Source organism: Mastacembelus armatus, chromosome 7 (genome assembly GCF_900324485.2).
Source record: "Mastacembelus armatus chromosome 7, fMasArm1.2, whole genome shotgun sequence".
NCBI lineage: Eukaryota > Metazoa > Chordata > Actinopteri > Synbranchiformes > Mastacembelidae > Mastacembelus > Mastacembelus armatus.
The window spans coordinates 2,356,194-2,379,987 of record NC_046639.1 but is presented as its reverse complement, the minus strand read 5'-3'; the positions used below and the strand labels follow the sequence as shown (position 1 = coordinate 2,379,987).

At 42.1% G+C, this 23,794-nt stretch overlaps 1 protein-coding gene across 1 annotated transcript in view; it reads left to right on the top strand.

Annotated features, from left to right (window-relative positions):
• The first annotated feature begins 780 nt into the window (after positions 1-780).
• LOC113146209 (ELKS/Rab6-interacting/CAST family member 1-like) overlaps positions 781-23,794 on the top strand; it is a 133,502-nt gene continuing 110,488 nt past the window's right edge. The window contains exons 1-8 of the mRNA XM_026333551.1: positions 781-924; positions 2,624-3,746; positions 6,988-7,725; positions 14,104-14,178; positions 15,119-15,163; positions 16,463-16,618; positions 17,866-17,958; positions 18,687-18,854. Coding sequence (XP_026189336.1) covers positions 2,895-3,746; positions 6,988-7,725; positions 14,104-14,178; positions 15,119-15,163; positions 16,463-16,618; positions 17,866-17,958; positions 18,687-18,854 — 2,127 coding nt within the window. The 5' untranslated portion in view covers positions 781-924; positions 2,624-2,894. The remainder of the gene's footprint in view (positions 925-2,623; positions 3,747-6,987; positions 7,726-14,103; positions 14,179-15,118; positions 15,164-16,462; positions 16,619-17,865; positions 17,959-18,686; positions 18,855-23,794) is intronic.

Sequence of the window (23,794 nt, the reverse complement as noted above, 5' to 3'; positions counted from 1 at the left end):
GATTATTTCTTACCAGTTGCAGATAATGAACAGCTTTGACAGCTGCATCCATTTTAAGTAACAGTCACCCACAGATTTCTTATGAATTGTTGGGGGTGAACTAGGAACGGGACCCTCGTGTGGCTACACTAATTTGCTAGTGTCATCAGGAAGTGAGGAAGCTTTATTCTGAAGTCTGCTGACCTTTAAAGACGCTTCAAGGATAAGGGATCAAAGTGCATGCAAAAATACCCACCAACCTGCTGCCTGAGCAGTAGTCTGTGGTCTGGGGATCCCACTTTCATTTTTTGTCTCATGATCCAACTGACAAACAGCACCTCTGACCAGAAATAGTTATTCTTACTTATTTTCTGAGTTATACGGAGTGTACCTAACAGCAGCTGTGCTCTTGTAACTGTCTCAACCAGGACCAGACTGCCCCAGGTCTAAGGTGATAGGCCCCATGTGAAGCTACTTGTGGCATCATTTGGTCCAATTTTTAGATTCCTTCTCTCCATAATAACAAAACTCACTTTAAAGCTAAAGGGGTTTGGATTAGATAACGCTTTATTGACCAGCTGGCAGGGAGATTCAGGTATTACAGCAATAAGCAAAATAATTGCAATTAAACAGTTGATGGAGTTTGGAGAACACAAGCAAATAGAGAAACATTTAAAATGATTGTATGAAAAATGATCGCAATGCATTTCCGATTTGTTCGACTTTGCAAGTGCCATGTCCAACTGGCGCTCACGCAGGTGCACGAAACCTCCGATCGATGTCGTCCGCGTCACTCGCGCACGCGTCGGCTTGGTAGAGCGCGCCCACGCGGACGCGATGGCAGGACAGGTCAGGAGGAAGCTGAGCCGATGAGATCATGGAGCCTGCGCTGAGGTCGGACAGGGTACGGCTGGGACTTCACGGTGATGGAGAGGTGCCTGTGCGGTAAGCTTAGGGTGCACGCTGTGTGCACACCTGGAAGATGCGGCATCATTTGTCGGCATTATTCAAACAAAACTGTGCTTTGACTTTATGTGGCAGATTAATTATTATGTAAGGTACCAGCTCGAACTCATGTCGCCGTGTGCATATAAGCAAGAAACTAATCCTTCATGTCCGTGGTCGTAGTGGAGTTATTCCAGTGGATGCGTCCAGGCTGCGCAGGCACATGCACTGTGACCGTTTTATTCGTGCACTCGTGAACATAGTGCGTTCTTCGTGATAGTTGGTCCGTGAGGTTGGCAGCATGTTGAGCTTCATTATTATGGATCATCATTATTATTAATTTGGATATCATGCACGTTAGGGAGTCATGCCGTTGCATTTTGGGTGGTGCCTCGACTTTTCTCTTCGCGGCAACAGCTGGCTGCCAACTCAGAAGTAAGTGCAGCTGCGTCTCAACCGATTAGAAGTGAAGCGTTTTCTACTTTTGGCACTTTATTTTTACATCCTCACCAGTCCTTTCGTTTGCTGCCAGTTCTTCCGTTTTGCCAGTGTGGTATGACATGGGGCTACACGGCTGCGTAAACCTGGCGCCTGCCCGTCGATACTGACCAGCTGACTGATGATACCTCCATCTTCATTTAAATATATAGCGAGAGCTAACATGTTTGCACTTTCCTTGATTTGAAGGGTTTAAATAGGTTTATCTTTATCATTTGAATCATTGGATTGCCATGGTAACTGAAATGTACCAAAATTATTCGGGAATTTCTAGTTTATTTGCAGGTTCTCAAAGCTCTATTTGTTGCCTGAAACAATGATGGATAAAGGATTGACAGCTATGTTATGACTGACAAGCAGACTTAACCAATGCAGCCTGTCTAGTGGCTCCCAGCGCCCAATCCTCTTAGATTAGAGGAGGGATTATGATGTAGATTTGCCTCTGCTTTACCGGCAGCCCCCAATATCTGGTCCATCATGATTGGGTTGTGTTTACTTTCATTCTCCAAGGATATTCTTTATTTGTATTAATGTACAGCTTTTTACTATTGAATATGATGTAGATAGACTGTGTCTTGTATGCAGAATGTTTCCTAATATGGGCACAATCTTTATATGATATACTCTCCACACACGTTTTACCATTTTTAAGATGAAACTTCAGGTACTAGTGTGTCTACATCCTACATTAAACTCTGGTCATGAATTTGCAAGTGATTGGCCTCCCACTTCCCTTTGCAGCCTGGCATGTCCTAAGCCAGTTACAAAAATTTATCCATTTCCCTTTAGACCTGAGCAGGAATTAGAGTAGATTTAGTGCTGTCCATGGTCCTGAAATGGTTCAGCTAATCCTCCCTGATTTTTTTTTTCTTTCTCGATCTACTCTGCCTTACAAGGTGTTAGAAACGTGATGAGCAAAGGCTTAAGAGTAGAATATGTTGCACCACTATTTTATGTTCTGGTGGTTAATTAATTTGTCCTCCCATCATTCTCCCAACCCTAAATAAAGAGGAGAGTGTATTACCAGCAACTGTAAGTAAATGTGCCCAGTAAACAGTCTCGTCTAGTTTGGCTGTATCAGTACAAAATGCATTTTATTAATAGTAATGTTTTTAAACAATATCTAGTAATGTCACCCATGTATTGTTTCTGCTTGTGTTATTTTTAATTAATATGATTTTTCTTACTTTGACCCATCTAGAATCCATGATGTCCTGCACTGTAGCTAAAACCACAAGATCTCTGGCCTCTGTGTCTGAGAGTTGGGTAGTCAACGGTCAGTGCCACTTTCCTCTAATAGGACTAACAAAGACTCAAGCACTAGACATTCAAGGATGGATAGGTGAAAACTAAGAAGCTGTGAGGTGGCCTTTACGCTAAGCCCTGTTATATGTCCTTATTTCATAAAGAGACATGAAGAGATTCTCATACTTACCAGGATCCTCTTAGATATCCACTTTTGCCATATTAAAATGCCTTTAAACATCAGAGCCAAGCCCTCGCAGAGCAAGCTGTCTGCTGGCCCAAAGAGTAGTGGACACACTGATGGCAGCGCATCTCATTCACGCTTCTCCAAAACCCCTAAACATGGGAAAGGCAAGCAGGCTCCAAGCTCAGCACCAGGCTCCCGCTCAGGGCTAGAACCAGGCTCTGTGTCAGGGGGTCTGCCTGCACCAGTATCTAAGTTGACTGAAAGTCAAGGGTCAATGTCAAGGCCAGGTTCAAAGATCAAAGCTGCTACAGCAGCGCACAAAGGAGCAAGCCATGGTTCAGCAACAGCACCAGGGGGTAAGACCCTGTCTATGGAGAACATCCAGTCTTTGAGCGCTGCCTATGCCACTTCAGGCACCATGTACCCCAGTGAACGGGATTCCTTGGAACCTTCTGCTGGATACCCCAAAGGCACCATGACACTGGGCAGAAGCACCATCCGCTCCTCTTACACTGGCCGAACAACGGCCATGGGTAGCAGCCCAAACATCACCTCCTCTGGGCTGCATCATCAGTCTGATCCATACGGAGACCAATCCTTGTTTTCTGCAGGGACTTCCAGTTTGAGGCGCCAGTCTGGGAAACAGCCACAGGTACTGGATTTGTCTGGACGGGGAGAGGTTTCCACATTTGATCTTCAGGCACAGCTACGAGAGCTGCAGAGAGAGAATGACAACCTGAGGAGAGAACTAGACGGAGGGAGGACAGGACCCAGCAACAGTGTCAATTTCTGGAGCCCTGATGTCAAGAAAGACAAAGGGGTTAGACGGGAGGAGGGAGTGAGGACCTCAGTCCTGAAAGACCAGTACAGGACAAACCATGAGGATTTACAGGTGAGAAAACTGACACAAACATTACCATTCAGTGCTCAGCAGCTTCCATATTAAAGAGAACACCAGTAAATCTCTATTAGAAATGGTAAAAACTGCTGAGAAACTTTTTGATTTGTGAGCTCAAACATCATATCGAGCCTTTTCATGCTGATCCGCCCATCTCCTCTGCACATCATCATCACTTCCTGCGTAGAAAGACTTCTGTGCAGGTTATTTGTAACGGTATTTGCCTGGCTCAGCGCTGTGTGTTTCCATGGGAACATACTCTAAGTGTTAGACAGAGACTAAAAAAGCTCATGGCTCCTCCTGAAGGGACAGTGACCAGTCTGTCCTTTGCTACCTCCTTGGAGTCTGAGGCGTTATCCATCTGTCTGTCAGTCTGTCTCACTGCATAGCTGCTGTCTATTTGTTCATTCTGTCCATGTCGTCCTTTGGTTTTTCCAGGGAAGTAACTGGAAATCTATCTGAGACACATTTCATTGTGCTGTAAGAAATTTTCACATCACACAGCTTTGGAAGTTTCCATTGAATCTCTTTATTGTTCCATCACGCTCTTCATTTCTCTCACACAAACATGAAACACTTTCGTATCGTATCAGTGCTTTTCCAAATGACTCCTCACTCTTGTAACTAAGAAGCCACCTCTACATTTGTATTTATAGCATTTTCATCTCACATTGTCATACAGTGTGAGGACATTGTGACACACACACACACACACACACACATTTACACACATTTTTCCCATTTCATAACCAACAATCTAACAATTGTAACTTTGAAAATTTAAACAGAATAACTTTATTGCTTTAATTTGTTGTAAATCTGCATTTACAGGTAAACACACACACACACACACCCTCACACACACACACACACACACACACACACACACACACACACACACACACACACACTCTTATCTCATGTCTGTGGCATCAAAACGGAGCCTGACAGTCAATGCCATCAGTCTCAATGTATCAACAGTCTGGTCCTGACCTTTCCGTGTCTGTGATCGATGGATGTGTTTGTCTCTGTTCTGTTCCTTCTGGTGACGGACTAATACGAGTATTAGTTTTTCAAGAGTCCTTTCATTTGTCTCTCCCACACTGTCTTGTACCGTTTTTGCTTTGTGCCGTCTCGCTTTTCACCTTTTATCTCCATTCATGCACTGAAACCACGCCCACAGTTATTATATTCCCTTTCTGAGAGCACAGGTCCATTCAAGAGGCTGCCATTAGAAAACATTTTCCTTATGATGAGCTAGATTATTCGTACCATGTCACATGTTTCTAGCAGGAAACGTATAAGTCACATTTATACAGCACAACAATATGACTTAACATGTGTGATGTATCCAGTTTTGGTATCAGCTACCATTAAGTTCCAGTGTTAATGTGAACAAGTGAATTTGTGTGCTTTCTGTTCGCTTATGTATGTCAACAAACAAACATTATATTACTCACTCTTTCTTTCTGGAGCACAGGAGTAGTAGAAAGCCCGTAGATAGTAATCTCAGCTTTATTAGCAAAATCAATCACATTGTGATTATAGCTCTATCATTTAAAATACGAAGGCAATTTTCTCTTAATCACCTGTTTATTTTGGAAACAGAAAAGCTATACCTCATAGAAACATTTTACTCAGACTCTGCTGTCACTTTGGTCTCCCTTATCACCTCTATCCTCCATCTCTCCTTTTGGATTATCACTCCTTTTCTCCATTCCCTTGTTTTTTGCCCTTCCTGACACTCTGAGAACAGTTCAGTCTGACAAGAGAACTTTTCCATTAGCATAAGCAATGTCACCTTTTCTCTCAGCTCCAGTGACCAGAGTTGTCCCCCAACCATCTGTTTGTTTGGAGTATGTGTGTATATATGTACGTGTAGTGTGGCCACATGTATTTGTGTCTACAGTCTTGGGTTGTGTATGTGTCCATGACTGTGCGGAGGACTTGATATTCAGTGCTAGTTTGTTGCATTGATTATCCATATTCACCCTCGCCTCCCTCCTACATCTCACCCCCGTGTCCTTGTCCCACCATCTCTAATGTCATTACACAAATTTTTTAATAATTTAACTTTTGTTTAGTGTTTGACACTGTGGTCTTTAAGGTGCTGTTTGTGTGTATTTCTTTGTTTTTTCTCTTGTCAGATTTCATAAGAGCCTGTTTTTACTTTCAGGCAATAATCAAGAATCCTCTGTGTCCATTGTTTCAACCTCAGAATGAATTTCCATTTGCCAGTAAAACAGCTATGAATGTAAATTAACATATTTAATTTTGCTTCCTGCCACAACATGTGGCAAAAACAGCACTGTTGTGTCTCTTAGCAATCATTTGTTGTGTGTTAAGTCAATCAGTCAAATCAGCCAGTGCATCAGTAAACCTCTTTTGTCTTCCGTCCATCCTTACAAACTCACTTTGGGCAGACAAATGTCCTTAAACCAGGAACAATCATTTTAATTTGAGGCAGAGATCTTCCCTAGGTTTTTAAATGTCACAACATGCTGCCTAACAGGGAATGTTTCAGGATGGGGCATGTGACATTTAGTGTTTTGTGTTCTATTATGGTAGAACATAGAAACCAAAATGCTCTTATCAATTTAATTGTTTAATTGTTACCCTTAGTTGATTATGTATTTGTTAATCTATTTTTCAATTAATGGAACCATTGGGCGCTCAGAAGGCAGTGAGCCTGGTAGTTGTAGTTCTTATTCTCGTTGAGGCACTTACATTTTGTATTGTTCATTCTTTTGGTTTCCGTACATTGCAGCTTTGTTTCCATGCGTACTAGCATCACCCTTTATCATGTCTTTCCTCCCTTTAATGTTTCTGTCAGTGCAAACACACCCCAGCCACTTTAGCTTTCAAGCACAATGCATTCTCCATGTTCCTTCTGTGTTTTGAAGAGAAATGTCTCCCTCTTATGGCTAAGGTGTGTGACCATAATTCAACGGCTTTACAAACTGAGGAGAGGGAAGTAATCTCCCTAATGGTTATTTCGGGTATGTTTTTTCTACATGCTTTCTATATTGGCTTTATGCATGTGTGCCTTTACATCACATCTCTCTGCTGCAGCGTGTGGATATCAGGAGAAACAAGGTCTGTTTTGCATTCCTCATCATATATATTTATATAGGTGTGTGTCATCATGTGTTTCATTTTTGTTATGGGCGTATATGTTATCGTTGTGTGCTTGTTGTTAGGTGCTTAATGGGAGCTTACTCTGTCTCTGTAGCAGCTTCCGTTAACAGTTCATGAGCTTCAGGAGGAACTGAGGGCTCACAGGGAGATGAACAGTCGCTTGCAGCAACAAAGGCCACAGGGGAACTCTGGCTCCTATCGGGAACTCCATTTTGATGAGGACCACAGGGGTGGTTTCAGTCCTGGCCACAGCCCCAGGCAAAGTCCCAACAACCTGCACAGTCCTGGACCGAAGAACACCTCCAGAGTCAGCCCATCCAGCACCTATAATCCAAGGCAGCAGGAAGCTGATATCATCATTCACAGCCCTGGGTATGGCTGTAACAGTGCTGCACAGAGAATCAGCCCAGCCAACACTCTTCAGCCTGGGCCAAGGAACAGCCCCATTCATCAATATAGTCCCAGTCAAGGCCCTGTGGCAGCGCCCAGCTCTAGCTCCCATCGGCCCTGCAGCCCCTGCCAGGTGCCTGGGTGTGACGGCTTCTCTTCACCCCCTCCACTGGATCTGTCAGAGGAGAATTTCTTCCAGCTACAGTCGGAACACGAGCGCCAGGCGAAGGAGCTGAACCTGCTGAGGAAGACCATGGAAGATATGGAGATGAGAATCGACTCTCAGAAGCAGACACTGGGTGCCCGGGATGAGAGCATCCAGAGGCTACTGGAGATGCTTCAGGGCCAAGGTCAAGGAAATTGGGGTCGGGGACAGCGGACAGGCATCATAACCATGGCAGCGCAGGAGGCCGAGGCACAGCTGGAGAGCATGCATGTGAGAGAGGTGCGTTTTCTTGAGTGCCAGCTGTAACTGACTTTCACCTGCCTCATTCCAACCCTAGTGCATGGTGGTTGGTTAAAAACAATGATGGCATTTAATTTTCAATTTTCAGTACAGCAGCTATTGTAATAGAGTAAAGTATATATTGATTGTTAAAGATTGTATTTATGCTTTTGCCCTTAAATGACTTAAATGCATATGTAATATACTGTTTGTGTATTTGTTTTTAATAACTAATCATGTTTGTCTTTGTATATACAGTATGTGTGTATGTGAGTGTCCCTGTATGTGAGTGTGACAGCAGAAAGCAGCTCAGCAGGGCTTATTAAAGGGCCAGATTAACATACGGAGAGCTCTAACTCTGTGTTGTGCATTGCAGTTTAGTGTGTGTATATGTGTGAAAGTATATTTGTGTATGTTTCTGGGTATGCACATGCTCGAATGGTAGTTGCCCATATGCCTTGTGTGTTGGACATAACTTGCTGTGCTGTGGAATGTGAGCCATAATTTCATAGGGTGGAAACTGTAATTGCAGCTCATCAACAATGACCAGTCAAAATGCAAGAAAAAACTGTTTGGGAAGCTCAAGTCAGGTCTTTCTCGTTTATTTGTCAAAAATAGGAGAGAGACTCAGAGACTAACTAACTGGTTTTATTGACTGAAAGTGTAAGTCCCAGTCAGACCTCCAGTGAGCAGAACAGGTGAGTCTGTATCCTTTGCCTGGAGGGCTAGTGGTAGGCTGCTCTGTGCTCTTCACTCATGCCTTGTTTATTTTTAACTCCTAAATCTTCTTAGCCTTTAATTTCTCTACCCCCCTGTTAGTGTGTTTGTGTGTATGCGTTGTGTGTCAGCGCTCGTTTCTGCTATTGTTTGTGTCGTAATATTCCTGTTTTTCTATGTGTTGCTTGTCTGCCCCTTCTGCCTGCTGTGCAGTCAGAATGCGATTGCAAGTGTGTTTGTGTGTGACTGTGTGAGCATGCGTGCACATCTGGGGCCTGACGGTTTAGCTTTTCTAGCGGGGACACTCCCTCGCTGGGCTGCCGGTGGCTGATGGGATATCCACTCATGCCGGGTGTTTTGTCACTGTGGTGATTTTGAAAGAGAGGAGTGTGTGTGTTTTAGCCCATGCTAATGCAACCACTGCTGTGCGTGTGCATACTTGCATGTGTGTTTACCTGTGGCAGTGTCCGTGCATGTGGGACCTAACCATGATGTGTGTGTAAGAGGTGAGTACCTGTTCACACACACTCTGTGTGCCATGTTATTTTTAACTGCTTGTCAGCTTAACATGTGCCGTGTGTGCAGGAGGAGGAGTGGGTGACTGGGTCTGAGAGGTGAGAGAGATGGGAGAAAGGAGTGTTTTTCTAAGGTAGAAAAACAGACTGTGTTTGTCTGAATATTAATGTATGATTAATGAGGGAAAACACTCTGACCGCCCTGATTGAAAAGAGAGGAGATCGTTGTTCTTTCATTCCCCCCCCCCTCGTCCCCTTTTGGCCTCCATCTCCTCTGAGGTTGAGATGGGTTGATGGGGTCTTTGTATATATGGATAAATATAACTATAAATATATAGACAGAACGAGAGACAAACACTCAGAGACCCATGCACACATAGGCAGCCTGCAGGCAGTTCTGCTTTTATATTTTTGATGTGCTGAATTGATTACGGCTCAAATTGCAGTTAGTGTAATGGTTGATTTTTCAGTTTTCAAGCCAAACTAAAAGCCTTGCCAAAAAGTGAAAGAAAATCTTTTGCAGATAGTGTGAGTGACTGATCCATTGCTAATGCACTGTATAAATATTTGCTATTTGCTATAACTAATTGCTATTTGCAGTTTGTAAGTATTTTTTTTTTTATAATAATTTGATAATAATGCCTGGCTAGTCTGAAAGAAAAAATTGATTCTTGGTGTATATTTTTAAAATTTCAGTCAGGTACAGATTCAACATTGATGCTCTGGGTAATTCAAAGCATAGTATGTTAAGACTGTGCTGAAAAACAGTTTTGTTCGAGAGTCTGTGTTTGGTGTGGAGTGTTAAAATGTTGGATGAATCAATTTAGTGAAGGATTTCTATGCTCTTATTCAACAATCTGTGAAGGCCTCTTGTCATTGTGTCAGAGTGATAATTTAGCCTTACAGTTGCACTTGTGAAGGCAACCTATTCATGCTAGTGCAGCTATTGCCTCTATTAAGGGGCACTGCTCTTAGTTCTTTTGATTAGCTCTAAAGGGAACCAGCCCAACTGCCTTTCATTACTGCATCTATTACTCTCTCTTAAATGACCCAGCTTGTTTAACTTAAACTGGGATAATAAATGCCTCCATTTTCAGTTCACCTCTCCTTCCTTTTATTTGTCCTTCAGACATGGCTGTGGGTTGATGGGAAGGGCTCTCATTATATACTTTGCTAGTTTTGGCTAGAAAGTATTGCCTAAAATTTTTGTTTTACATGTTGTGTTTTAGGAATATTCAAGAGATTCCTTTCTCAAGAATTGAGTAAGGATCCAAAGAGGTTTTCAGTCTCTAACTTGACTTTTCCCCCTCACTCTCTCATAACATTCAGAATTTACACACCACAGCCAGATGTGAAGTTACTTGAACCAGCTGTTTATGTGTGTATGGTCTGCTGGTGTGCAGAATGTATGGATATAGAGCTCACTCCATCACTCCTTCACCTGCTGATGTATGTTGTCAGGGGATGGTGTGTGTAGTGTTGCTCTCTCACTTGTGTTTCCTGTTCAACTATGTCAGCTGTCAGACTGTCTTAGCTCCACAGGCCCCACATAGAAACACTGGCACATCTATGTCTGCCTGGCGTCTGAGAATGATTACACTTGCCCGGTCAACATCACCATCATTTGTTGGACTGATGTGGAAGCCATATATAAAATAGTATGTTTGAGTTCTTCTTGTCAAGGAGTCTCTCCTCTGTAATGTTTACTTGCTGCAGTACTAGCAGCGTCCACAAAGTGGCAGTGTTCTACTAGGATTTAACTACAGTGGCGGGTGCGTGCACTAAATGCGAGCCTAAGTTATGTGGCACACACACACATGCTGTGAGGCATAAATCTGGGCCTAATCGAGTCTCCCCAGCCGCCAGGTCCCTGTAGACCCAATAACAACAGCTGCACCGCTACTCTGTTCCTGCCCAGCCCTGACCTGCTGCCAAGGGCGTGCACATACACATGCACAGTCTCACAGTGAGATTTTACTTGGAGATGGCATATTTCTTTCATACAGTGGAGTTCATATGGTCCTTAGGAGCTCTGGATAAGGTTAAGGCTCCAGCTGTGAATGCAGACATCTCCCTCTGTATTTTCTAAGTATGTAGCATCACCGCTGTCAGTAGTGTAAGGTGAAGCATTTATGGCTCCACTGTTTTTCTACAGTATGACTAGCTGCTGTTTTTGGCAGATCTCCTCTATCTACCATCTCTCAAACTACAGAAATGTAGCTTTTTTACATTTTTTAAACTTTCCGGTGCCAACATGTTGAGAAGTGAAAGGTCATGTTAGCAAATTCATCTTTTTTTTTAATCCTCTTTTTGCTTTGGCTTTCTCCTCACTTTCTAATACCAGCAGCTGCAAAGTGTTGACACCTTCACCTCTCGCCTTTCTCATCTGCCCTTGTGTCTCTTTATGTTTGTCTGTCCATTAATCTCTCCCTCTCTCTCTCTGTCTGTGGTGAAAGACCTGTCCTGGGTGGGACATTTCAGGGCTCCATTTTTGATTGGCTGATGTCAGCCTGTGCTAATGAAACCCCTCTCAGCTAACATTAGAAGACCACTGTAAATACCATCAGCAAACACACACACACACACACACACACACACACGCACACACACACACACACACACACACACACACACACACACACACACACACACACACACACACACACACACACACACCAACTCTCCCCACCACACCCCGGGCACCACATACTCGCTACGCTCTGTTGAGCTCCCAGAATGTTTGAGCGGAAAAGTTTATCGGGACAAAATTACACCCCTCAAACCTTCTCTTTACCCCCTCCCTGTTTCTGGGGAAGGCTTTGATTCTCTCTGACTTTCCCTTTGTCTTTCTAAACTGCACTTTTAAGCTGATAGGTGGACAGAATTTCAAATTTCTGCCAAGTAAATGTTTTTTTCCTTATTTATCAGTTTTTCTCCCACTGATGGAGAAGGGATGGGAATGTGATTGATGAATGTGTGTGTGGCTGTGTAGGATCTGTGCATGTTCTAGTCGGCGTATGGCGTACATGACACCATTGCCTTCAGGCTAGAATTGAACCTTTTGACCGTATCCTTCAGTCAGGATGCCAGCACCTATTGCTATTGAGTTACGTTTGATCCTATTCATTCCATATGCTCTGTTCTTTGACACATGTGGAGCAGAGAAGAGAGCCTTTGATGACATGCTCTCTTAATTTCCCCCATTGAGAGACACAATAATTTCGAGAATTGAGCTCTAATTGCTGTGGAGTTAATACGCACATTCTCTCCGAGGGACATATAAATAATGTGCTTAGGTAGACAAAAAGACATGCACACGCAGTGACACATTGATACACATATGGTCAGCAGAAGATTACGTTTGTGGCAGCAGTGGGCATGCCAGTCTGTGGGAGGCGTGCTCTGACAGCAGTAATATTTCCTTATCCATAACTGATATGGACAAGAGGATAAGGCCCTTGTCTCCTCTCATTTCAACTCACTAGGAGAACTGGAAACAATGGGAGCAATGGGAAATTATGGCAACTTGTTGCTTCTTCCTGAATGTTTATTCATGCTTCTGTTAAGTGTTTTTGTGCGCTCTGACTGTCTGATGAGCTATTTCTAAATGAATTCCCATCTCCATGTGGTTTCTGTCTTTCTTTGGTGGCTTTTCTTTTACCCACTGACTGTCTGTCATTTTTCCAATTTTGGCTGTGCTAGTATTTAAGCCACCCATATCTTTGGATTGTATGCCTGTGCCATTGGTGAAAGAGGCAGTTTCTTTCATTTTTCAGTGAACCTTAGAGGTGCTGCATTTGTTTTTTTAATCCTGTGTATTTAAATTAATTAATTGAAATTTGACCTTTTGGTATTCCATGTATCGTTTCTACTTTTAACCCTTACTTAACATATATGGTTCAGTATTTTTATGTGAACACGTTGAGTCATGTCCTCTGTGGTCTGGTAAAGATAAATACATGTGAAGAATGAAAGAGTTTGAGGTGCCTTTCAGTGAGGGCCACCCCCTCATTACCTCAATCTGGTTGCACGTAACCCTAAACGTCTCCAGTGGAGCTGGATGCTGGGCAGCAGATCAGACTGTCATTGTACAGGGTGACACATGGCCGTGTTGATGTGAACAGTGCGTTTGTGAAAAGGAGAACATTGCCCTGTCAGTCACCCTGTGCGGTACCGTTCATTTGCATAATTCATCACAGTTAGTATCTTTGCTCTGACTTCACACACTTATGCCTGTATAGATAAAAAGCAGATACATATCTTTCCTCCTGACACTGAGAGTTTACAGCTGGATGCTGAGATGGTGGTGCAGCCGATTTAATCTAAGCAGCAGCAGCAGATGTACTTGCAAAGCAATGACACATCTGCAAATCTAGCAGCTCTGGGGGAGAGTTGACCATTTTGGGCAGGTCAAATTATTTTTTCTATGCATTAACTCATGCATCTATAGTTTATTGTCCTATCAGTCGACTTTGCCTAATGCACCTATGCACCCATGCAGTTCCTGTTCAACAAGTGTGTTTTACTTACTGCGTGTCGGTACAGTATGTGTGTGTGCCCATTAGCTTGAATGTGTGTGTGCTTTTGTGTAGGCATAGTTGTAGGTCAGAGCTACCATTAATTATTGATAGAAGAAGCTTAGCGCATGTGCTGCCAGAAAGTGTTGCTAAGCGAGAGCTTTAGCAAGCCAGAGACATCTGCGAGAGAGACAGAGAAAATAAGTGAGAGATAAGAAATAGAAACATTCAGACTGAACAGTAATGGAGACAGATTCGTATGACCTTTAGTTGAGTGTGTCGCTGACCTGCTAATGAACAGAGACAGAAAACCAGAAAAAGACAGAGTAGAGGAAAGAGACACCAGAGATGGAAATATACCCCCCTGGAGAACCAGCTTAAAGATCATAGGAAGTTTTTTTTTTTTTTTTTTTTTTTTTTTTTCCAAAAGAATAATTTTTAATGATTTACAGTACAGGATGAATTAGCAACAAACAAAGACAATAATAAAATAAAAATACAGAGAGACAAAGAAACTGGGATTAATTTATTCGTTTATCTTTTTGAGAGACTCTGAAGCTGTGAGTCGAAAGTAGAAAGTGCTAAAGATGATGAGCCGCCAGGCTTATTTTTACCGGGTCCCTCCGCAGGAGCTCCATCGTCGGAACCAGCTCCAAGCTGACCCGGCCAAGACCAGGGCTCTGCAGACTGTCATTGATATGAAGGTAGGACTTATAGCACATATGGAGAAAAGCCACCATTTAAATGTATGTGCCAGTTAAGGAGTATTGCTGGGATATTGCTGTATTTTTCTTACTGTTCATAACATCAAGTGTAACATGTTGGCCAGTTTATCTTCGAACAAATTCATGATCACTGAGTTTAAACTGTTGTAGCTGTTGAGATCAAAATTATTAAGCCTGGTTGTTCTTGTTTCTAGTTGCAGCATGTTTCTGGTTTAGTTTAATATCAGCTTCACACCAACAAGTATTCATGAGCTGGGTTGTGATGTGAGCAGGAGCAGAGAATCTGGAGTGTAAATGCAGACACAAATATATGTGCAGAAACAACCTACGAAACACTGATGCCTCGTGTCTGTATGGCGACCATACAAATAAAGTCCATTATTGGCCCATGCAGAGTTGAGCACTTATTCAATTTGTTTCAAATGTCACATATGGAAGCTTTCACTCTTAACTCAGCTCTTTGAAGTAGTTAGAGCTGTGAAAAATGCTGTTGACTCCACATGTGTCTCTGTGCACGCCCACACACACATATTCTGCAAATGCTTGTTCCAAAAGTGGCTCCTTTACAGCAAAACCACAGTTATGTTTCACACATACTTTGTGATTTGTCTGCCTATTAACAAACACCACATGTGCTAGCTTGTTAAATCTGACTATGTTAATTAGAGAAGGCAAAACAAACATTACCAAAAGGATTAGACATATCAAGGGAGAGAGGGAGCAAGATACAGTAACTTACTTTGCTGACATTGATGAGGAGGAGATATTTTGTGGTATTGTTTTATGGGTTATTGACTATTGATGCAACTGTGGAAATATACAGAATTTCCACAGTTGCATCAATAGTCCTGTCCCTTGTGTGTATATGGTCTATGCTATTTCTGTCTCTAAGCATTCTATATTTCCACTGTAATTACAGAACACCAACCCCCCTTTCTGTTTTGACCCTGATGTTATCTGGCAGGTACAGTAATGAGTGCTCACTTCTTGAACCTTCTGTCAGCTCAACAGAGGAAACAAATACACAGTTTTTGTCTCTCCCTTATTTATAAAATTCCTTCTTGGTCAGAATGCAACATGTGAAGCACAGGAATTAGTGTTTTCAGTGAATTTGAGGTGCAGTTTTTATTATGTGATTTAGAAATCAACTGAAGCAAAGGAAATAGAATAGAAAGTGTGGGCACTTTGTCTTGCATGTATGTGTGTGTGCTTTGGGTACATGGGTGGGATTTTTCTAGATGCCTGAATGTCCTACTTTGACTTTATCTTGGGTAAAAAAATCTGTGTCCTTGCGTACGCTCTTTGTGTGTGTGTGTTTTTCTTATTTATACCTCTATACATGAATCTCGGTTTGCTTTAAGTCTTTTTGTCTGTCTGCGGTGGTATATGTATAGGCAGGGCTGATTTCAGAGGATGTAATAGAGGTCAGATGCTTACATGTTGTCTGCGGTTTGTGCTGATGGCATCATGCAGACTGTTTCCATTTATTCAATTACCTTTCTGCTGTTTTTCAAGGTTTACCATTTAACGTATGTCTGAACCCATGCAGCTAAACAACCTAAGGACCTGTCCATGACAGACTCTTCATAAATGCTGCAATGGAAAACAACATCCAGCCTAGATGGTTCTCCATTGATTTCTGCAGACATTCTAGTCAGACATATGGCTATACAGCTAGACTCACCACATTTTGAGGTCTTTTGTGAATATGCATTTAGTGCTGTTTTGGATTTTAGGTCTCTTGTATTTTCAGATGCTGAAGAATTTCCCATACAGATACTGTTCACTGTAATTAGTAGTTACGTATATATTTTTGATGCAGCACCTGGAGTTAGGGTGCTCATCCAATCAGGTTTACTAAAGTAGGTTTCATGGTAATGCCTAGAAGAAGATAAAGGGGGTCAGTCATGAATTGTAAAGCCTCCCAGCCAATTAATTCACAGTACTCAGTGTTAGCTTTCATATATCACTCACACAGCCCTGTGATGGACTGGTGACCTGTCCAGGGTGGACCCCTGCCTTTCACCCAAAGAGAGCTGGGATAGGCTCCAGCAGATCCCTGGGACCCTGGTTAGGAATAAGTGGGTATAGGTGATGGATGGATCACTCACTCACACATTGGTAGATAAACATATTGATAAAGCAGTCATACGTGTGGACCAAAAAATCTATGTCACAAGGCAGGTAAACCATAAATGAAGTACAGAAGTTAATGTTCATAGTGAGAATTTTGCTATTTGTCTGCCTACTGATGCTGGTGTAGGACACCAAGATCTCTTCCCTGGAGAGGAACATCAGAGACTTAGAGGATGAGGTCCAGATGTTAAAGACCAGTGGTCTGCTGCACCCTGACGACAGGCAGGATGAGCTCAAGCAGGTGGAAGTCTACAAGAGCCATTCTAAATTTATGAAGACTAAGGTAGCATGTCTCTGCGTGCCACCTGAGACGACTCCACACTGCATGACCTTTTGTGATGCATGTTCACCTTAAGACAGAGAAATGCGTGAGACCTTGTCATGTGCATGTTGCATGTCTCACTTGCATGCTCGTGGAGAGCCAAGCACAAATGTGAAGATATCTTAGAGCCAAACTGCAAATCACTGTGTCTTTTGGCTGCTCTCGAGGCTCTGAGCCTCCTCTGTTGCATGGTTACCAAGAACTCCTACGCTTATAAATGTATTTTTTCATTTTATGTGTGACTTACGTACTTTACTAGTTTGATGACTAAGCATTGTACTGCTCTTGTACTGTGCCTGTACCGGCTGACACACACTATCAGCTTACAGTGCACCATGCCTGTTTACTCTCCTGCCTCCTGTCTGTATCATGGTTTGGTGCTAATTACTTTTTAAATAGCATATTATTCTAGTTTACATGTTATTTTTCCCCAGGAACACACTGGTGCATAGACTGACATGCACACATTTGAAGAGGCATAGCAACAGTATCCACATTATAAACTGTAGCGTCAGCGTTTGTCCATGATGGCTGAGTCCCACGAGTAGTGCTTCATGTGAAAGTGGTTCTCTTTGATTCATTAATGGTGCTCTTTGCATGGTCCGTTTCTCAGAGCATCTGGGAAGTTGCTGACGCTGTCATAAAAGAGATTTTTTTTTAAATAAATGGAGACCTGACAGATGAATGTGAAGTTACAACGACAACAACAGAGGAAAGTGCCTTCTCCTCACCTGTGCTGACCTGTAATGACATACATCACAGTGATGGCCCTTGTTCGCTCTCCCATGTCTCATCTTTCTATGTACAGTCACATGGAAACACAGAAAGACACCACAAACACGGCTCTGCACACAAATTCATTCTATACCCTTGAAGAGTTTAGGGTCCTGGTCTTTCAGCAGTGATGGAGACTGGTGTTGAGGTAAGACTGTGATAAGAGAGAAACCAGAGAGCACAGCATCCCTTCCCTCTCCGGTTTCCATTCTGGGCTTCAGTATACTCAAACACTACAAAGTGGCTTCAGAGGGCTCAGAAATGTGCAGTTTCACCAAGTATAACATTCAGAAGGCTGTGTTTTCTAGTTGAGGAATGCATAGTGTGGAGGTGTGTGGTTGAGTATACAGCTAACTGGGAAACTGTCAGTGTTTCCCTATGGCTGCCTGCATAGTTTAGTGGCCTGCTGTTTTCTTGTCTTTTTGTTTCTCTAGGAGCAGGCCTTGTCACCATGTGTGTCTTCCATAAGAGCAGCTCCCACCTTCCTTCTCCCCACCCAGCAGCCTTGGATCACAGAACAAGCAGAAGTACCCCTCACATTAGTCTCTCCTCTCTTGTTCTTTCATTTTACCCAGCACTTTTTGAACTCCCAGTTCTTTAACTAATCTAAAACGTTCAAAACTTTATCAGAATATTTTTTGTCCACTGCATATTTTCCGTCTCCACTTCTTTGTGCCTCCAAATCGTCTCACCAATCTCAACCTGTCTAATCATGTCTCACTCGGTTTCTTTTGACTTCTTTTCACTTTCTGGCCCCCGGTCTCTTATTTTCCATTCTTCTTCTGTTTGCTTTCTTTCTTCTCTTACTTTAAATGAGGGTTGATTGGTTATTCCCCAGTCCTCCTGTTATGAGATGAACCTTACTCACACAATTAGAAAAATCTCTCTTTAAATCAGCTTTGTGCATTTTTTGGCACCAGAACACAGATGACAGTCTTGTGCACATAGCTAGCCTCTGCTCAGATACTTTGACTATTAGTGCATTTGTGGCTTTCTGTCCTCTTTGGTAACGGCTTCCTTAAAACTATAATCTGTCAGCGATGTCAGTGTATTATTACTGCTGGTAACTCTGTCTGCCCACCTGTGTTGTTCACCCTTTGGCTATGGTGTATGTGGTGCATGTGCATGTGTGTTTGCTTGAGAGAAAAGAAACATTTTTATACTTTTTGAGTTTGGTTTTTTTTTTTGTATTCATATCAATTCACTCATTCCCTGTAAGGTTTTCATAACAAACGTGTGTACGTGTGATTTCCAGGCCGAGCAGATGAAGCAGGAGCTGAACAGGAAGGAGTCAGAAATGCAGGCCCTGCAGACCAAACTAGAAACGCTGACCAATCAGAACTCAGACTGCAAGCAACACATCGAGGTGCTAAAGGAATCACTCAGCGCCAAAGAACAACGCGCCAATACACTGCAAACAGAGGTCAGTGTGTACACACACACACACAAGCACACGTATACACACACGGACAGACATACAAAAGCTCATAATGTACAAATACACATAAACGCACATGCACAGATGCAAACTCTGACCATGATGCTCTGAGCCCATCCAGCTTCTGGGACAACACTAGCAAAGATAAACACAGCTGCAGATGGATGAGGCAGGTAAGAACAGAAGGAAGGGCAGTTTTTAGCTTTCTGTGTTCACTACTATAAAACATTTTAATGTGGATATTTCTGGTTAAACTCCTTCTTTTTGACTTTTAGCCATTTTGCTGATTTATTAAAAGGTGTTGCTGGGAAATAGCCTTTATGTCCAAATTACATGCAGAGATGCTTTACAAGAGGCCATAAGGATGACACCCATACAACATCCTCCGATATGTAGCATCTGCTCTCAGATGCACACCATCTAAAACCCCAAAGAAACTGTGCACTGTCCTGTCTTTTTCTACCTCAGTTTGTTTCACTTTCTGCGTGTCTAAAGGACGTTGAGGTGGGTGGAAAAATGTCTATGCGTGTGGCTCTTTTAGTCCACCAGTGTGCTTGTATGTGTGGGCGGGTCAGTCAGTCAGAAAGCTGGAGAAAGCTGGCAGCTTTTTCTTCTTTATCTTTGAAGTTTTTATACTCTCTGGCTCTAATGATTTAATCACCACTGTTAGGGATGGAGGTGGATTGCATGTTGAGAGTTGGAGGTGTATATGTGTGTGAGGTAGGGGGTTGTGAGGGTAGTGGGAGCATTAAGCATTTTTCTCCATCAATCTCTAGACTTGGAACTGATACTTTAGATCTCTTTGTGTTCAGCAGTTGAGAGCAGCCTGCTAACTATGTCCACTCATCATTACAGGAAGCAATTTGGGACAAAATTAGGCCTAATTGTCCATACATGTGCAAGGAATTTTGGCCCTCGCAGTTAGCTGAATACATCATACTTGAAGGAATTGGTTTTCAGTGGGTGGTTTTTCTCTGTGTACATGTTTAGTTTGTGTGTTCTGAGATAGCAGTTAAAGAAATGTGTGTTCGTGCATGTGTGTCCTTTTGCCGTGTGTGTAACTTTGTGGCAAGTCCAGGAGACCTGTCATCCCCAATTTTTTCAACTTAATGTCCTGCTAAAATATCTACCTGTGAGAGAGAGAGAGACCTGCTTCCCAGCTCATGGTTGACTTCAACCTCTTTTCTTATCTACTGAGGTTAGTTATTGATTGTGGCTGATGTCAGTTTTGTGTGAGAAATATTTAACCTCAGTTATGATTTACACTGGGAAATTGCACATGGTTGCAGTATAATATTTGGAAATGTCTGCCTGTGTATGTGGTTCAGTAAAATGCTATGTTTTAATGCTGAACCTCTTTAAAAGGCAACACCTGAAGAATGTGTTTGCTTCTGACACTGACCCACAGAGTAATTTCTAAACATTAGTCAACACGTGCTTCAGAGCCCTTTTAATAGCTTAGCAAACCTTCAGCAGACGAAAGAGGAGTTTCACCATGGATGAACTGGATACTGGATTACAAGATGGCAACTAATTCATTCCTATGAAAGTTGGTGATGCAAAAAATCACGTCTTATGCTTTGAAATTCTGGCCATAAAAATTGCCTGGATGTTCGGCATGACTTGCTTTTTTTGTGTTCAGCTAACTTATTGTTGACTACCTGTGCAGGTGAATAGGAGGAAATAGAAAAATCCCACAGCTCTTCTAGACTTTCTAAATGATGTTGGACTATAATATATAAGAGTATAATAACAAAAAGACTCATGTTGTGATGTTTGTGCTGCTCCAAAAAATGGATTCAATCATTTATATTTTTGAATGACTGTATGTGGAAAAATGTCAGTGTTCATCACGTGATATATGAGGACGCTGCAGGACAGAACAGCCCAGCACTGCTGCTTGTAATGTGTTACACTACCAAGTGTTTTCTGTTATCTTGTCTATTGTATTTATAAGTGCAGTCCTACAGCACCACAAACTACTGCCTCCAAAATGAAAGAACAGTTGAGTCAGTATCTCTCTTATCACCTTCATGGGGGATGATTTATTGCTGGACTAATGAAATAGACTAAGGTAGTCTTGGCTTGACGTGCCTAATAAACTGTCAACCAAGTGTCAACTACACCTAATACACCCTTTGCTGAACACATGTCAGGCAGGGCAAGGTGTCAATTAAGGTGCCAAAGCATTGCATTTAAAGCAGTTAATGCAGTGTATTACAAACATGAACATTATACCATTTAAACATATCAGTCTTGGTGAAGGCTATAATTGGAGCTGTTTAGCAATCCCCAGTAAATGTCTCTATCACAGTTGAAATGAAAATTATGCCTTTTATGGGGCAGGTGGTGTGTGCATCTATTGCTGGTTATGTGTGTGTGTGTGTGTTTATACATTAATGTGCTATGGGAATGATTTATACAGTGTGTAAGTGAATATGGTATAATTAATAGTATAATTAATGCTTCAGAAACTGGACACTTTAATGTACTTTAGAGCCTGTCTATACTGAATTGATAAGGACCATGCATTCCTCTGGTATATGACAACTATTTGACTAGATAGGACGAATAACCTCACTCACTTTCTTCCATTAATACTTCATATTATTTCATCTTCCATCAGATGTGTTTTTCAAGTTTCCCTCAAGAGCCCCATTTTTCTTTTTTTGTCTTATTCATGACCACTGGCCCATCATACCCCTTCTCATATACCTGTGTGTGTCTGAATGTGTGTGTGTGTGTGTGCGTGCCATGAATGACAGTAATTGGTACAGTAGTCCACTCCCCCAGAGACAGACCACTATCCCTGACCTGAGGAGTAGCTTCATCTTGCAGACATTTGTCTCTAAAAGCAGTCCACATCAGGATGGGACTGGGAAGCGATTGGCCACTGAACAGAGGAGGCACTGTGAGCGATGGAATGAGAAAATGGAAGTGTATTTATTTGTCAGTCAAAGTTTGGGACAGCTTCTAAATTGGCGTGATTGAACCTATCTCCAGATAACTGGAAAATGTGGAAAATAGCGAGTGTGTGTGTGGGTATTGTGAGTCTGCTGCCCATGTCTCTGGAAACGTAACCCTTCAATACAGTAGGTGTACGTGTCTCTTCTGCCCCGAGCAGGACAATGCAGGGCTGTAACTATACTCCAGCAGATCAGGTAACTTATCAGAGACCTTCCTGCAAAATTAACCTGCCAGTGAAAGGAACATGCCAGAGCTCCACTGTAAAGGGGGCTTGTTTTCTTTGAGGACATAATTTTGTGTACCGGTATGACCGTATGACTAAGACGGACAAAATCAAACTGTGGGTCTTGTTTGATTCAGTTTGTTCATGCATCTACTTAGATTTATTTACTGATCTGAGATTTCAGGACAAAGTAACATTCCTTCACTTTCAGATTTTACTCACCTCAGACCAGGTACCTTATTATTTAAAGACAACAGATAACAAATATTTATCTGAACTGATTTGAAGATTACCTCATCAAAACGTTTTTTGTTTTACTTGCTACTAAACTACAGTTTACTTACTATACTTTTGAAATACATTTTGAAATTAAAACAAAATCTGATGCTGGTGACAATACCAGTCTGCTTGTTGGCTGTATTTGCAAAGGTTGCACATCCTCTGATTCCTACTCAGGTCTTTAAGTGCAATGTTTCAAATAGAACATGGACAACAATCATTGAGATGTGGTTCTCAGGTGTGCTCCGAGGTAAATTACCCACAAGCTCAGTTCTCAAGTCTCTGTCATTGTGTAAAAGTAACTAAAAGATGAAATTAGCATTTGCACTTACATACTGTGTGCACTACATGTTATACACACAGAGTTTTACTTATTTCATGTAGTTCTTTTCATTTTAGCAATAAAGAACTCATTTTTCCAGACACACCTTTAGTTTGGATATTTTCCACATTAGTTTACAGATTCTGTGTTCTCCTCTGTATGGCTGCAGAACTACTGACACTTAGTACACGGAATGAGGTGATATAGGGTTATAGTTTATCTGCAGAGTCTGTGGAGCTACTGGAACATTTGTTCTTCCACTTTGTGATTACTGTTGAAAAGTAACTTTCTGGAACAGGCTGCTAATAGTACAGCTGCCCCCTCCAACACTGCTCCTGCTATGGGTCTTGGATTGTGCTGCCCACTTTCACCGAAAATAGGCCCTGAGTGTCAAGTTTTACTGTAAATGGTACCACAGACATTCATGTGGAAATACTTTACACAGAGAGTGTCTTAGCATGGATCTTTTTTCTTGCTGTTCTCTGTGTTCTGTTATTACTGCCTCTGCCATCAATCACTGACAGTCACATCATTTCTGTTATAACTTTGAGGGTCTTGATGCAACAAATCAGCTTTTTTTTTTAAGATTTTTATTTTCTGAAGGTCAAAATACTTTGATGTTTGATGTTCATCACTGGAGTCGATCATTTTGCAGGTGGGCACGTACCTGCAAAGAGGAAATCCAGACCTACAAGGTGCTTAAGTCAAAGTTGGTATTGAGGAACATAAAATACAGCCATGTAACGTTTAGATATTTGGTTCCTGAAGTGTTAGAAGCAGCATGCCTTTAACGCACATGTTGCCATGTGGTAACATGTCTGTGTTTACTAAGAACAGAGTCTGTGGTATTTCAATTTAAGTTTCTCAGATGTGACCTCAAATATCTTGTGTTCCCTTTCATCACCAGGATTTGCACTGTCTGCCAGAAGACCTCCAGTGAGTTTTGAGTTTGAGGCTGAGGTGTAATGATTCAAAGAAGATATAAATGACTCAAAAATGACTAGCTAACATCAACCATGGTGACAGTGATAAATAGGGAAAACAATGGAAAATTAAAAAAAAAAGAATCTGGAACGGGCGAAGGAAAGAGTCGAGCATAGATGGAGTGAAGGAAGTGTGTGAGAAGTGAGAGAA